At 42.3% G+C, this 13659-nt stretch overlaps 1 protein-coding gene across 6 annotated transcripts in view; it reads right to left on the bottom strand.

Moving 5' to 3' along the window:
• The window catches only part of DNM1L (dynamin 1 like), a 473848-nt gene extending 460712 nt beyond the window's left edge, over nt 1-13136 (bottom strand). For 2 of the 6 annotated variants that reach the window (XM_069228230.1, XM_069228231.1), the window contains exon 1: nt 12884-13115. In XM_069228230.1, coding sequence (XP_069084331.1) covers nt 12884-12985 — 102 coding nt within the window. In that variant the 5' untranslated portion in view covers nt 12986-13115. Of the gene's footprint in view, nt 1-12540; nt 12849-12883 lie in introns of those variants that run through there. The other 4 variants (XM_069228228.1, XM_069228229.1, XM_069228233.1 and 1 more) reach the window with 4 other exon arrangements.
• Nucleotides 13137-13659: the final 523 nt, after the last annotated feature.

Genomic DNA, 13659 nt, shown 5'->3' with positions numbered 1-13659 from the left:
CCTTCCAGTTGGTTAACAACTCCATGCTGGCCTCACATGTCTCGCTCTTATTGCAAGCCAATTACAAAAAAGCTGACAAAAATCTTACAGACTGTGGGTCTTATCAGCCAATAGCACTCCTCAATTTATGCTTTCATCTTAGTTCGACGACTTCACACAGTCTGGTCTTGGTTTATCCGAGTGCAGCAATCAGGCTTTGTCAAGGGACGTCAGACAGGGGGACAACAATTGACTAACCTTTAGCCTCATAAAAGCAGCTGAAAGGCATCAGCAACCTGCAGTCATTCTATTGGTAGATGTGGAGAAGTCACCTGACAGGGTTAACTGTCCATACTTCTTCAAGGTACTACAGCAAGCCTCCACAGGTCTGAAAAGTAAAACATTCATCCAGGATTTATTTAACAATCCCTCCACTACACTTCAAATCAAAGGTGAATTCTCCCCAGAAATCCCAGCGACCAGGGGCACAAGACAGGGCCGCACCTGTACCCACTGATGTTTGTGCCATCCATAAAGCCATTGGTTCTGAAGAAACAAAGGACCAAGGATATTAAGGGGTTACCAGTGGAGGAGACTGGATAAAGTGGTGCTCTTTGCTAACCATCGCCTCTGCTTTATTAGCAAGCCAGAGCTTTCACTTCTAGCAATCCAGTTGGAGCTGAACAGGTTCTCAGACACTCTGGAGTTCAAATTAACTATTTAAAATCTCAGGGCCCAAGAATAGCAGATCCCCATGGCATATGGTAGAATGGATGAGGAGAGCACTATTTGCCTGGTCTCAATAACATATTTAGGAGGATTCCTGACCACCAAATATTAAGATTTGTGTAGCTGCAATATCAACCCCCTTCTGTGTAGTTTGAACAAAGATATGCACTCTTGGGGCAAGCTCAACATTTTATGGATGGGCCACACAGTGAGTTTAAAGATGAATTTCATCCCATGCTTGCATTACCTCGCTCAAACACTGCCCCTCTTTTTCACTAACCAGAATAACTAACAAGACTACCATTTCATTTTATCCAGCTGACCTTCCACAATACCTGAATAGGTCTAGTCATCTTCACCCACTGGAAGTACAGAACCCCCCCCATCACCCCACCACATCTGACTACAGCATATATTAGACACAGTGGCAGTACATGTAACAGCCTAGAAGTACAGTAGTGCAAAGACTGTGATAACACATGTCACAAAGACAGGCATTACATGTTATTACCTACTACTAGGTTTAACACTTACAATGAAGCACAAAAAATAACATACTATGCCACATTGGTATTTTCTTCAGGTGGATTTTGTACCCAATTTAGTGTGACTTTGCAAGACACTTGTCAACAAAGTAGGCAATGCTTAAGGTGGGATGTGGTTTTCAATGGTTTAAATCTGGATTCTGAATATCTAATCAGCCTACAGTTTAATATCGTCCTAACCACCTCAGAAGAACTCATTGTTAAACACAGAGGTTTGGTCTGAGGCATTTTAAAATGAAGAATCTGTTAGCAATACGACTGCGCACGACTAATAAAGGTAATACAAGTAATCGTTTTGGATGAATTCACCAATGCAAAATTCATTGTACAAAGACTAAAAAAAAAAACACATCTTCGACATAAGCTTATTATCAAAATCCCAAAAGCATCTGGTCAGATCCAGGACAAATCTATTTAGATTTAGAATAATCAAGTATTAAAACTGACAAAAAGTGCATCTGTCGCGTAGCCCTTATTCACCAAGCAGGCATGAGAGGTAGGGGTAAGGATAGGGCATGAGGAGTGAGGGGAGCAGAGGCTCTTCAGAAGTCCAAGTCCATACAGTAGCCAGTCTTTTTAATGGTCACTGAATGCATGCAGCTGAAGACACTTAACCATTGGTTGCCATGGCTGTATATGAAAGCCAATAGTTAATACCACCCTGTACTTCCTAGGCTTAGAGGCAGACTGTTGTCTTTTGAGCCACTGTGGTTAAATGTTTCAGTCAAGAGTGAGTATTCCAGCTCTGGAAGTGGGATGAGTGGTAGAGCTGGTTTTAAGCATGTTTTTGCTCTGGCAACCGAAATGTACTTTTCTTCTAAAGTTATCATAAATCAGCTTTCACTAAGATTTCTTTTTTCTTAAATGAGTGGAAAATAAACTTGTCTAGCATCTTCCCAAGAAAAGATGTAGAATTACTTATTTTAATCATACCTAGACTTGGGGACAATGCTGTTGAACCTACACAACGAAAATTGAGTTCACTTCAAGTGCCCACTTTCTAAATTTGTAGTAATTTGTTTTTAAATATATCATCGGAACACTGCTTTATGTGCTTACAAGGCACACTTTAGGGGTGACACATATAAAACAAGTTTTCCCTGCATGGCAAAGGCACTTTTTTTGCCCTTTGATACTGCAGTGCGTTTAAACCGCAGTCCAGCTGTGGCACAGTGGTGTGATTGGTTGGTAGATATATATATTAGTGAGTGGGGTGAAAATATAAACTTCAGCCGATGTAAGACATTTAACTGCCAAACAATTGGTGCATTTTTTTTTTACACCTCCTACAAGTGGTTAAGACTTCTTGCAAGTAGCCTTTTATCACCTTCTGTGTGTCATGTACCATACTAAGAGGCATAGGTATGCCCAGACATCGGTCATGTGCTCACTATGCCCCTGCAACCAAGCTGTACCTGCCTGATGAGCCTATAACTAGGGTGAAACCGGTCCTGGGTGGCAGTTTGGGTTGTACTGTTCTCATGAAGAGCTGGGCCAAGACTGATTTAGACATGGCTGGGTCCAAGCTCAAGGCTTAAAAAAAGAAAAAAAAAAAAAAAAGTGAAAAAAAAGACTTACTTGTATAAGGTTGGGTCCAAACTGAGGTGGCATGGTGAGCAAAGGAATAATGGATTGAAGTGCTACCCTGAGATATTGCCAGTGGTTAGACTTAATACAAGGGGCCTCCCATCACCTTTTGTGTGTTTCATATACTCCCCAAACTTAACAGACCGCTATAGTGACATTTAAGCACAGCTGAGCAATCAGTGAGACATTTAAACAACAAAGCCCCATAATTGAATATAACACCTTCAGAAAACTGCCTAACATGACCATTTTAATAACACATTATTCCAAATGTTTCAAAGACCATACCGTGGTTATTTAGACTCCTATCTACCACAATAGCCTATGAGTGATAGGAGGAGCAGCTCAATATTTGATTACGCACTTCTTCAATTTAATAATAATCCTTTTCTCTGAAACATTTAAGAGTGAGTTGGAATTTTTTAAGTAGGCTAAGCTTTCCTTCGTGATGATAATTCATTAATTTGTGGGAAATTTTTCAACAGTAGATGAACATTAACATATCAGAAATGAAAACAAATAAAATTGCCTTTTGTAAGATATTGTTTCCAAGTAAAATTAGTGGTCTATGTTTTGCCTTGGATTCAAATTTGAAAGTTATGACTTGATAATGCGATGGGTCATGCGATCAGACTTCCATGTATGTTAAGTAAAAGAGAATGGGGAGGAGATGAGGCCTAGAACAGATTAACATTTAGGATTAGGTAACGTATTTATGTGAACCCCGACGATAGTCAAACTATTCTGCATGGTCGTGCTTGTGTGCATGCAGGTGCTGCTGCCACATATGCAGATCGCTTTCACTGCCTGCCAAACAAAATAGTGCACATTATGAGCTTTAAGTGCACACTCTATCAGTTTACCAATATGGTTCATTACTAGCTACAATAATTAAAGAGATCCACGACTAACGTACATCTTGTCCAACTCAGGCCATACATTAAAACTGCAATGCGAATTTGCACCACAAACATTTCCTCAAGGACATCAATTGCTGGAAGCAAAAACCTAAAGTATCAAATTACTAATGAACAGCTTCCGGGTAGAAATTTTCAAGACATTTACTTGGCGCCTAAACATGCAAATTTGATTTGCCGTGAAGAATCTATTGAGCAATACAAACAAGAAGCAGAAGTTCATAGCATTAAAGCAGATGTGGTCTCTTATTAAAAGAAACTGTCCGACAAAAAGAAAATGTGCACTGGCCAAATGCATAGCTCAACCCAAGCAAGAAACTCACTTAATCACTGTTGGAAATTGCCCTTTCTGCAGGGTTATCCCCAAACCTTTTGCCTTTCCTCTCCTATTTTTCTGACCCTCTTTATGTTGGCTTTAGGATTCTGGGCACTTTACCACTGCATGTGCTCTCACCCCTAAAACTTAACATATTTGGATTACACCTGTTTGGCTTCTTTAATTTACCAGTAAGACTCTTGTAGAGTGGTATACCATATACCCAGGGCCTGTAAATTAAATGCTACTAGTGGGCCTGCAGCGCAGATAGCACCACCCACAGAAGTAGCCTTTCAAACATGTCTCAGGCCTGCCACGGCAGGGTCTGCCTGCACTGTTTACCTCTACACTGAGTTGGCAAATCAAAACCCTTGCTAAGGTCTGAACTCCCATTTTACTATACTTAAGTCACCCCTAGGGTGGGCCATAGATAGCTCTTTGGGCAGGGTGCGGTGTTAGTAAACGGTAGGACACATATCTTTATGTAGTACATGTCCTAGTAGTGACAAACAGCCTATTTAATTTCTCAATTCTGTGAGTGCCGCTCTTCTCATAGATTGCATTTGAAATGCCCTTACATATGTCTAAGTGGCATCTTCTGATCTATAAAGAGTCACTTGGCATATTCAGTGTGTCTGGAATGGTAGTAAAAAAATCCTGCTTACTGGTGTAGGTGGATTTTGCATTGCTATTTTAGAAATGCCACTTTTAGAAAGTGGGCATTCCTCTGTGCTTCTAACTCTAGGGCTTTGCAGCCCTACCCCAATCCACGTCTGGGGCAGAATAACAGCGCCACTTGGTGCATACTTTCCAGCCAGCCATCACACGATGGGCTGGGTGTGACAGAAGAGGCATCTGCATACTGATAGTCTTCCTGGGCTGGGGAGAGGGAGGGTCGTTCACACCTTGCTTGTGAATAGGCTGGGTCCTGCCCTCACACAATGGGCTGATTACCCCCTACTGATGTATGGAGATGGGGCTGGGTTGAAAGAGTGTTGTGCTTCACTTGAAAAGTCTATCTTGAAGTCAACCCCTGAACAAAGGCATTTTTGAGTACAAGTAGAGGGGTTGTAGACCCAGATGTTTAGAGCACTTTTGGAACTGGGACCAAACCTCTGCCAGAGGGTCTGCTGGATTGCACAAAGGACTAATCTGGACTGCTCCTTTTGCTGCCTGGTGTCTAGCCCAGGAAGGAACTGCCATTAGGACTGTCTTGCTGTTTTGCTAACCTGTGGCCTGCTGGGTCACAGGAAGGACTGCCACTTTGTGCTCAGGACCCTTTGTGCTGGCCTGCCTGCATCCTGCTTGTAGACCCCAGTATGCTCCAGGAGCTGACTGGTGGCACCCTTTCGCCCCTGCTTGGGTAGTGGCAGCACATGATGAGCACGCTTTGACATCGTTTGCACAAGCGCTGTGTGTATTCCTTCATTGTTTTGCTGCCAGCTAGCGCTCGGCAAGTGCCTGACACTCCACTTTTGTTTCTTGCAACTAGCACGTAGTGATCACTTGGTCGTCCCAGGATTTATTGTTCCTTCTACAAGGCCTCTTTGGGCTAGTACTCCGAGTAGGGGATGGTCACTGTGCTGTGCCAGATTAATCGCTGGAGAAAAGGCAGAGTGCAGAGGCCGAGTCCAGGAGGATTCACCACAAAAACCCAGGCAGAACATCAGAGGAGCTGGCTCATGGCTCAAAGACGCTGGGGAAGCTTCCCATGCTGGATGGGCTCCCCGAGGAGCAAGGTACCAGTCCATAGGGCCCTGGAGGGATCTGGACTCGCTCCTGGGGCCCGTGTAAGGTGGAGAGCAGCTGCACTGGAGTGCTGCCACATGAGGAGACCGGGAGAGGTCTTCCCGACAAAAAAAAAAAAAAAAGTGGGCTATCTTGCGCGCCCCCCTCACTCCCCAATCCCTCCCTCAAAGTGGGATTACCTGTGGACGCGGGGCCTTGTTTGTGCTGGACAGAGTGCTGTGCTTTCTTCCTTAAGTACTGTAGTCCCAACAATGATAGGGGTGCGAGAGCTCCTGAGGTGAACGTGGTGAGGCCTTGGTACCGCATAACCTATAAGAAGAGTACTGAGCCTATATGCTCATGGTGCCAAATGTTTTTCCTTACAACATGCTGCATATCTAAGTTCTCTAAGGTTGACGTAGATCATGCTATCTGAAGACAGGAGCACAGAATACTGCTTTGAGGGCCTAGTGATATGCGCAACAATGTCTCTTCTACGATGTGTTTATCCTGACATGGGCCATATGGAAATGTTTCTTTTTATAGGCATTCATGATGATGAATATGTGACATATGCAATATGGGAATGTGTCTTATTCTGCATTTATGATGATGAACTGGCAACTGCTTTCTTAGTAGAGTATCACATATTCATGTCATTTTTGGTCTAATAATGTTTATGCAATACAGTTTATCTTTATATAACCTGTTGTGCAGTTTTCTCTGTGGTGTATTTATTGTGTCACTAGGTTGTGCGTGTTGTGCAAACGCTTTACACACTGCTTCGGAGATAAGCCTGATTGATCATGCCAAGCTAGAAGTTGTTACCTAGAGTATGCAACTCCCCTGCCCTGACTAGAGTGGGGTTTCTGTCTGGCTGAGGTGCCTACCATAGCCAGCCAGAGACCCCATTTCTAACAATCACACAGAGGCTTGAGCGCTACAACAATAGGGAAGCTAGGAGTCAGGTCTGTTGTTGAGTTACACCCTCAAAGAAGTGTATTATGGAAAGGAGCCAGAAATGACAGTTTCATTGTAGGTCATGATCTTAAAAGGTATATATTGCAACATTATGAATAACGGGCAGTTTGACAAAGGGTCTGTATTTTTGCTTCATCTTTAAGAAATTCTATGTGACTTTCTGCCATCGTTGCAGCTGACACAGACTTAAGGGTTTCCAGAGGGGTGGGAAGACAGGGTCCTACTGCTGCAGGTATTGGAAATAGTGGGGCTTGCCGTGGTAGTAGATGCAGAGGATCACTCCAGCCTCAACTGAAAAACAGATTTAGGAAGTTGTAACCAACTGTCAATTCAAGAGGGGGCCACTTTTGATCGAGCAATATATGTCAGCATTTGAGTAGCACTAACATTTTGAGGAGAGCATTTGGTTACCCATCCCACAAACAGTTTTTTGTTGTATGTTATATATTATCATGACTACATACAAGAACGATCGGTGAAGAGCACCATGTTTAGGGCAAACTAAAGCATTCAAATAGTGCACTTGTCATAAGCAAAAAAAAGTCATAAATCTGCAATTAAAAAGATAATCATGTCAGCTGAGTTAAAAAAAAAAAAAAAAAAAAAAAAACATGGCTCGTATATCATATCTTCAGTGTTACATTAAAAAAAAAAAAAATACCCCAGCACCAAAACCTAAGGGAAACAAATATGGAACAATGCAACCCTCCTCAAAATGCCATGAGCTTTGCGGATAGTCCAGCCAATGGGAAAACAAGACAACTACATGAAAGTCGGCAGCTCAAAGGAGTGACCCAAAGCCCTTTGTTATTGTACTTTTGAATGTCCTTCTTCAGTCTCGTCTAAACGGTGCATGTGCTGTCTCTTTGAGACTTATGTAATCTTACAGTGAGCTTATAGCCCGCCCGCTGCTTACCATTTGTTGGCTTGTGTGGCACTCGTCTTTACAGTCTCATAATGGGTCTCTGCAGGACTAGCATAATTTCTATTCCTGTCTGTGGAGCAGGGACCAAGCACTGAGTGATTCAACTTTATCAGTGCACGTCCACTGCTCCTGACATAATTGAGGAACTTCTTTTCAACTTCTAGTGCCATGCAAACAGAAGATGTATGACGGGCAAAAATATGCCCTGAAAGACAAAACACAATTGTTAAGTTTTATATTCTATAGTTAACTAATTTATTTTATTTAGCCAAGTCCTAAATTCTCACTTTTGCACTCATGTTTTGTTTTTGCTTGTGGGCACTGTTCTCAAAAGATGGCAGTTATCTTGTTCTAAATATTGCAAAGCGACATTGTTTCTTTCGGTTGTGCAATTTCTGAAATTATTCTTTAACACATAATCGCGCAGTACACCACAATCCACCCCACTCCAACCTACACGAATACACCCGACCTCACCCACACCAATCCAATTCACCCCAGACCAATCCAAACCACTCACCCCAATCCATCACACTCCAATCCTTCCAACCCACCCACTCAAGTTTGCCACACTCCAATCCAAAACATTCTGTCCCACTCCATCTGTCCTGCTCAAATCCAAAACAATCCAATTGGCCCCACATCCAATCCACCCCACCCCAATCCAACCCACTCCAATCCAGCACAATCATCCACCCCACTCCAATCCAATCCACCCCACCCCTATCCAATCCACCCCACCCACCCCACTCTAACCCCAATCCAATCAACCCCACCCGCCCCACTCTAATCCAGCCCACTACTTCAATCCACTCAAAAGCACTGCACCGTATTTCACCCCACAACACTGCACTCTAGGACACACTCTGCCACCAACCTCTACTCCCCTCTCTGACACTCAACTCCCCCTACTCCAAAAAATCTATTCTACGACACTACTTCCCCACTCTGACACTCCATGCCACTAACTTTTAGCCACACTGATGTACAACATGCCAAAAACACATTGTGCAGTCAATAACCTTGAAGACTCTGTAACGCATCTTCCCCCACCTTGGATTTTCACACAAGGTGCAGGCTACTATCTCTCTTGTACTATCCAAACTGGATTATGCCAATGGCCTCTACCATGGATCATCTCTATCTATTATGAAAAAACTACAACATATTCAGAACTCAGCTGCCAGGCTACTATTACATGTAAAGCCACAAGCCCACATTTCGCCTGGCTTGAGAGCACTACACTTGTGACCCGCTGCCAGACAATCCACCTTCAAGCTGCTCTGTATCAACCACAAAGCTATACATGGAACAGGACTGCTTTTCACCGGAAACAAAATACATTCAACAAAGAAACCTCCGCTCAAGAGTGGCATCCTACCTTAGAACACCATACAAGAAAAAGACAATAGGTGGTACATCCTTCTCCGTTCAAGCAGCCAAACTATGGAATTCATTGCCCCCAAATAAAAGATCCACGGATAACTATCTTGCCTTCAGAAGACTTCTCAAGAGTTGGCTCTTTCCTTCATAACCACCATATTCAAACAGCAATGGACTGCATATGCCTGTGTTGATAAGTATTAATAATCTGATTATGTGTATATTCTATTCTAGATATGTATAGTTCTTTAAGAAATATGTATTTTATAATAGATTATACACATACTCCTTAAACCCGATTAACAAATGTATATTACTCATGGTTCAATAAATATATATATGTATGTGTATATTATTCCATGCTTAACATGTTCATAGGCCATTGCATAGCTCCTAGATCAGTTGTTATATTAGATACTTAAGAATCCCTGCTTTTGTTTTTATATCACAATGTGCAAATGCTTTATTATCAAAAGCATTTCGCTATTCAAAAATTGAGGAAAGATAAATGAATGTTAGAAAAGAACACTTATTAATTAACTTCAAATATTACAAATCTTGAGTTTGTGTTTATACAATACTACTTTTCTTCTCATTTTATTATACCATTATATTCCTTGCACACGTTCCCTTACTATGTATTTACATATCTATTACTCTATTCCTACTGTACTAGATAAAAATTAATGAGTCTATAAATACAATTTTAATTATAAACAATTACATTTAAAATAATTTAACAAAATATATATATATATATATATATATATATATACACACACACAATAAATAAAAATGATATACATTTATTCTCGTGTAAGCTTTACTCTGTCTCCCCATCACCCTATGTCTCCATCAATCTGTCCCTCCATCCCCACTCGGACTCATCCCAAACCCATTCTACTACTTTCATCTCCACAATAACCCTTCCTAAGCTCTTCCCTCCTCTACCGCATCTAGCTCACCCCAAAGCTCAGTTTACTACCATGATCTCCCAAACAACTCTACTAAATTCTTCCTCATTTATCTCACCTTTGACATCCAAAATCCCTCCTGCTACTATGATCTCCCTAACCCTTTCCACAAACTCTTCCCTCCTCCATCTCTCCTTTACTCATCCCAAGCCTCATCCTATTACTATAAAATCCCAATTAACACTTTTGGATTCTTCCCTCCTCTATCCCTCCATTACTCTAGGCAATCCAACTAAAACTCTGCTCAGCCTAACTCATAATAATACTAATACTGTACTCATATTTCCCCATACTAATCCACCACTAATTCCTCTTGGGTTCCGGAGTACTGCGCTACTTGCCAAAAGCACTTTGACGCCTCGTCAGGGGTAGTAAGCGCTATATAAATACAATTACAATACAATAACTCCTGCAAAGGCAAGACCTATTGGCTTTGCCAATGGTTGTTTAAGCAATTGATAACATGAGCTAACATGGACAAATAAACTAAAAGAATTCTTGACTGAGTAACACATTTCTCCCCAACTTAAAATTGATGTGCAGTACTGTGATACAGAACTAATATACTAGTTCCATTTCTGCCACACTTTACTTAATATGATCACTGAAACTTTTCGTTTCACTAGATCATGTGTACACTTTCAATAGTTAAGTTATTACAATAGTCCTGTTGAATTTGACTAGAGCTCATATATGCTGTAAATATGTAATGGATGCATGACTATTTCTACGTATGATCATATGATTTGTTTTCTACCATTTTTCCTGAGCAACCAATGCACATCCTTTTCCAATCGTGAGCACATAACTTTTCTAGCCCTTCAATTCATCACAATTGCACGTAACTGTCTCCTGGCAAAGCATGTTATCTAACAGTACAGCGCTCTGACGACATCAGCCTTGTCAGTCATTAAGAAAAACTCAAACTAAAGTCCCGCTATTATCTCTTTCCTTAACGTTGGCAACACAGAGTTCAGGGTAAATATGCACAATGCTCACGTGTGGGAGCAAGACAATTTACGATCCTCTCAAAGGCACTGAGCTGCCAATCAGAACATACCACTCATGATACACAGCGGTTCCAACAGATAGGCATTGAATGGCAAAATGTAATTTATTACACCAACGTGTCCTATGCCATGCATACATCAAAAATACAATGCAAAGGAAGTACTCATCCAAAAGGCAGGAAGTGTCGGATGAGAAAACGGTGATGTTGTTTGCCACTTCTGTACCTCTTTCTCACCCTTATGGAAACATATATGCAACACCTTGCATCCTACTGCTGCTACATCACCACTTTTTAAAAGCATAAGGAGCAGACTGTGGGTAATCTTGAAGATATTGCTGGAACTAACATTTTGTTTTGGTTAGTCATTAAAACCGCAGATTTTAAAGGGATGGGTGACTGGTGCTCATGTCTAAATATAGCTCCTGGCCTCATCAGCAATTATTAATAAGTATTTTAATTATTCTGGTCTTTGGTCCGGACAGCATTCTTTGTAGAAAAAAAGTATATATATTTATGTAGTAAAGCTGACCTCACTGAAGTAGTTCATTTTCCTGCACTGTCGGAAAGGTTTACCAAAAAACTTTAAGAATCACTCTCATCGTGACATTGACGGTTGTCCCATCGCCAACTTCGAAACCCGTCTCGTTTCCATTTCGACTTGCTCTTTGATTTAAAGGTCCCCAGGAGGGCCAGATTCATAAACCTTTTTTCCATGAGTAGGTGAGACTTACGTTTGGAAATTAGGAAAACTCCATAAGTCACATATGTTCACAGACAATCTTGGTAAAATAGGTTATCTATGCTTTCAAACAATCAGCATGAGCCATTAGCTGCACAGAGCCAGGAACCCCTCAATAGCAAAGGCTTTTTCTCCGCATCAGCTACCACTTCTTGCTTCATGTCGTCAGCAGATTGGCCTGTGCCCCGATATCTCAATGGCACGCACTCAGGTTGTATTACCTTTAACAGCACCCTCTTATTACGCACTATTAGCAGCTTATGACTGTTTCACTAACTGATAACACGTAACACTGCTCGACACAGCCAACCAGTTACAAACAGCTCCTGATGGATGCACTAATTGAGTATAAACAACGTGCAAGACAATAACTGGACATTCCACAAGCTACGTATTCATTATTGTTTGTGTATTGTCCATTATATCGATCATCCATGGTGTGTTTATGCTTATCAAATCTATCCCTTCCCCGGGAGTCCTCTTACCTTCCCTGTCGGTTTGCCTATATTAAAACTGCAGTGAAAATAATGCCAGCTAAATTTGGGACTAGAGTGTTTATGGATTTAAGCTGGTACTGGCCAACTTTCCCTCTTATTTTTTCTACTACTCAATCAGGGGCTAGTATCCCAAAGCTCATTTACTAATAGATTGCGTATAGACTACGTGCAAGCCAACTGACAATTCCAAACCCTATGTATTCTTCGTATTCATTGTTTGTTTCTTACCTACAATATGGATCATCCATGTTGTGTTTAAATATTAGTATCAATTCAACCCCGTGCCCCAGGAGTCCTCTTGCCTCCAATGTGCCCTTAATCACATCCCCTGCTTCGTTCCCTCAACAACATCCTCGCTTCCTGGTCGCTGTGCGGCGTCCCTTGCTTCGTGCCCTTGGCAGCTACAACCCTTGCCTGGTGGCTCACTCACCACCTCAATTACTACCCTCGGGAGCACAAGCAAATGAGGATGGGCATGACCTCCCAAAATGAAAGAGGAAGCTGTGCCTCTCCGGCAAGTGTGTCCTTACCAGGCCACCATCGTCCGCCCCGCGGGGCCGCGCGCGCTCACCTGGGTCCCCACCACCACGATCTGTGGCAGCTGGATGACATCCGCCCCCACTGTGTTGAAAACATCCTGGAGTTTGTTGATGACGGGAATCAGCGCCTCCATGGCGGCGGCAGCAGGAATCAATGGGGGTTGACAGCGTCGCTGCTTTAAAGCACTTTACCCCCACCGGCTCCCCTGCCACTACCAACCATTGATTGACCCGGCCCGGGAGGCAGTGCGCCGTTGCGGCGCAGTGAAGCCCGACGGGAAATGTAGTACAGCCAGGCAGCGTGACTGGCTATACTCCCTTCAGCGCAGGAGGAGCGAGTAGTGCTGTGTGATGGGAAGTGTAGTTCGGAATGACAGGCCTACCGCAACGGGCGTTCTGGGAGTGTCATATTGAGTTTTGATGAAGCACGCGAGTGCTGTCTTGGCTCAGTGATGTGCCAGCAGCGGAGGCCATGCTGAAGTGCGATAGAATATAAAAACCGTCCGTGGCCAGGTGAAATCAGTGTGAAAGTAATAGTGTCGCATTACTGTCACTGTCAAAAATCTGACACGAATTGTTTCATAGGCGTAGCATGTATGTGACATTTCTGCTAAATAATAAAAACCATGATAAACTGTCGAAAGAGTCGATACTCAATAATATTTTTTAGGTCTGGCCTGGAAATCTAAAGGAATCATCATACTACTCCGCTAACAGGCATTTGAAAATAAAAATACGCACACACGCACTTAAAGGGTCTTTGGTCATCTGCATCCATTGGTCTATTTAACTAAATGTGATATGGCGT

This window comes from Pleurodeles waltl, chromosome 4_1, assembly GCF_031143425.1.
Source record: "Pleurodeles waltl isolate 20211129_DDA chromosome 4_1, aPleWal1.hap1.20221129, whole genome shotgun sequence".
NCBI classification, from domain to species: Eukaryota; Metazoa; Chordata; class Amphibia; order Caudata; family Salamandridae; genus Pleurodeles; species Pleurodeles waltl.
The sequence above is the reverse complement of the archived record's forward strand: the minus strand, read 5'-3'. Positions and strand labels throughout refer to the sequence as shown.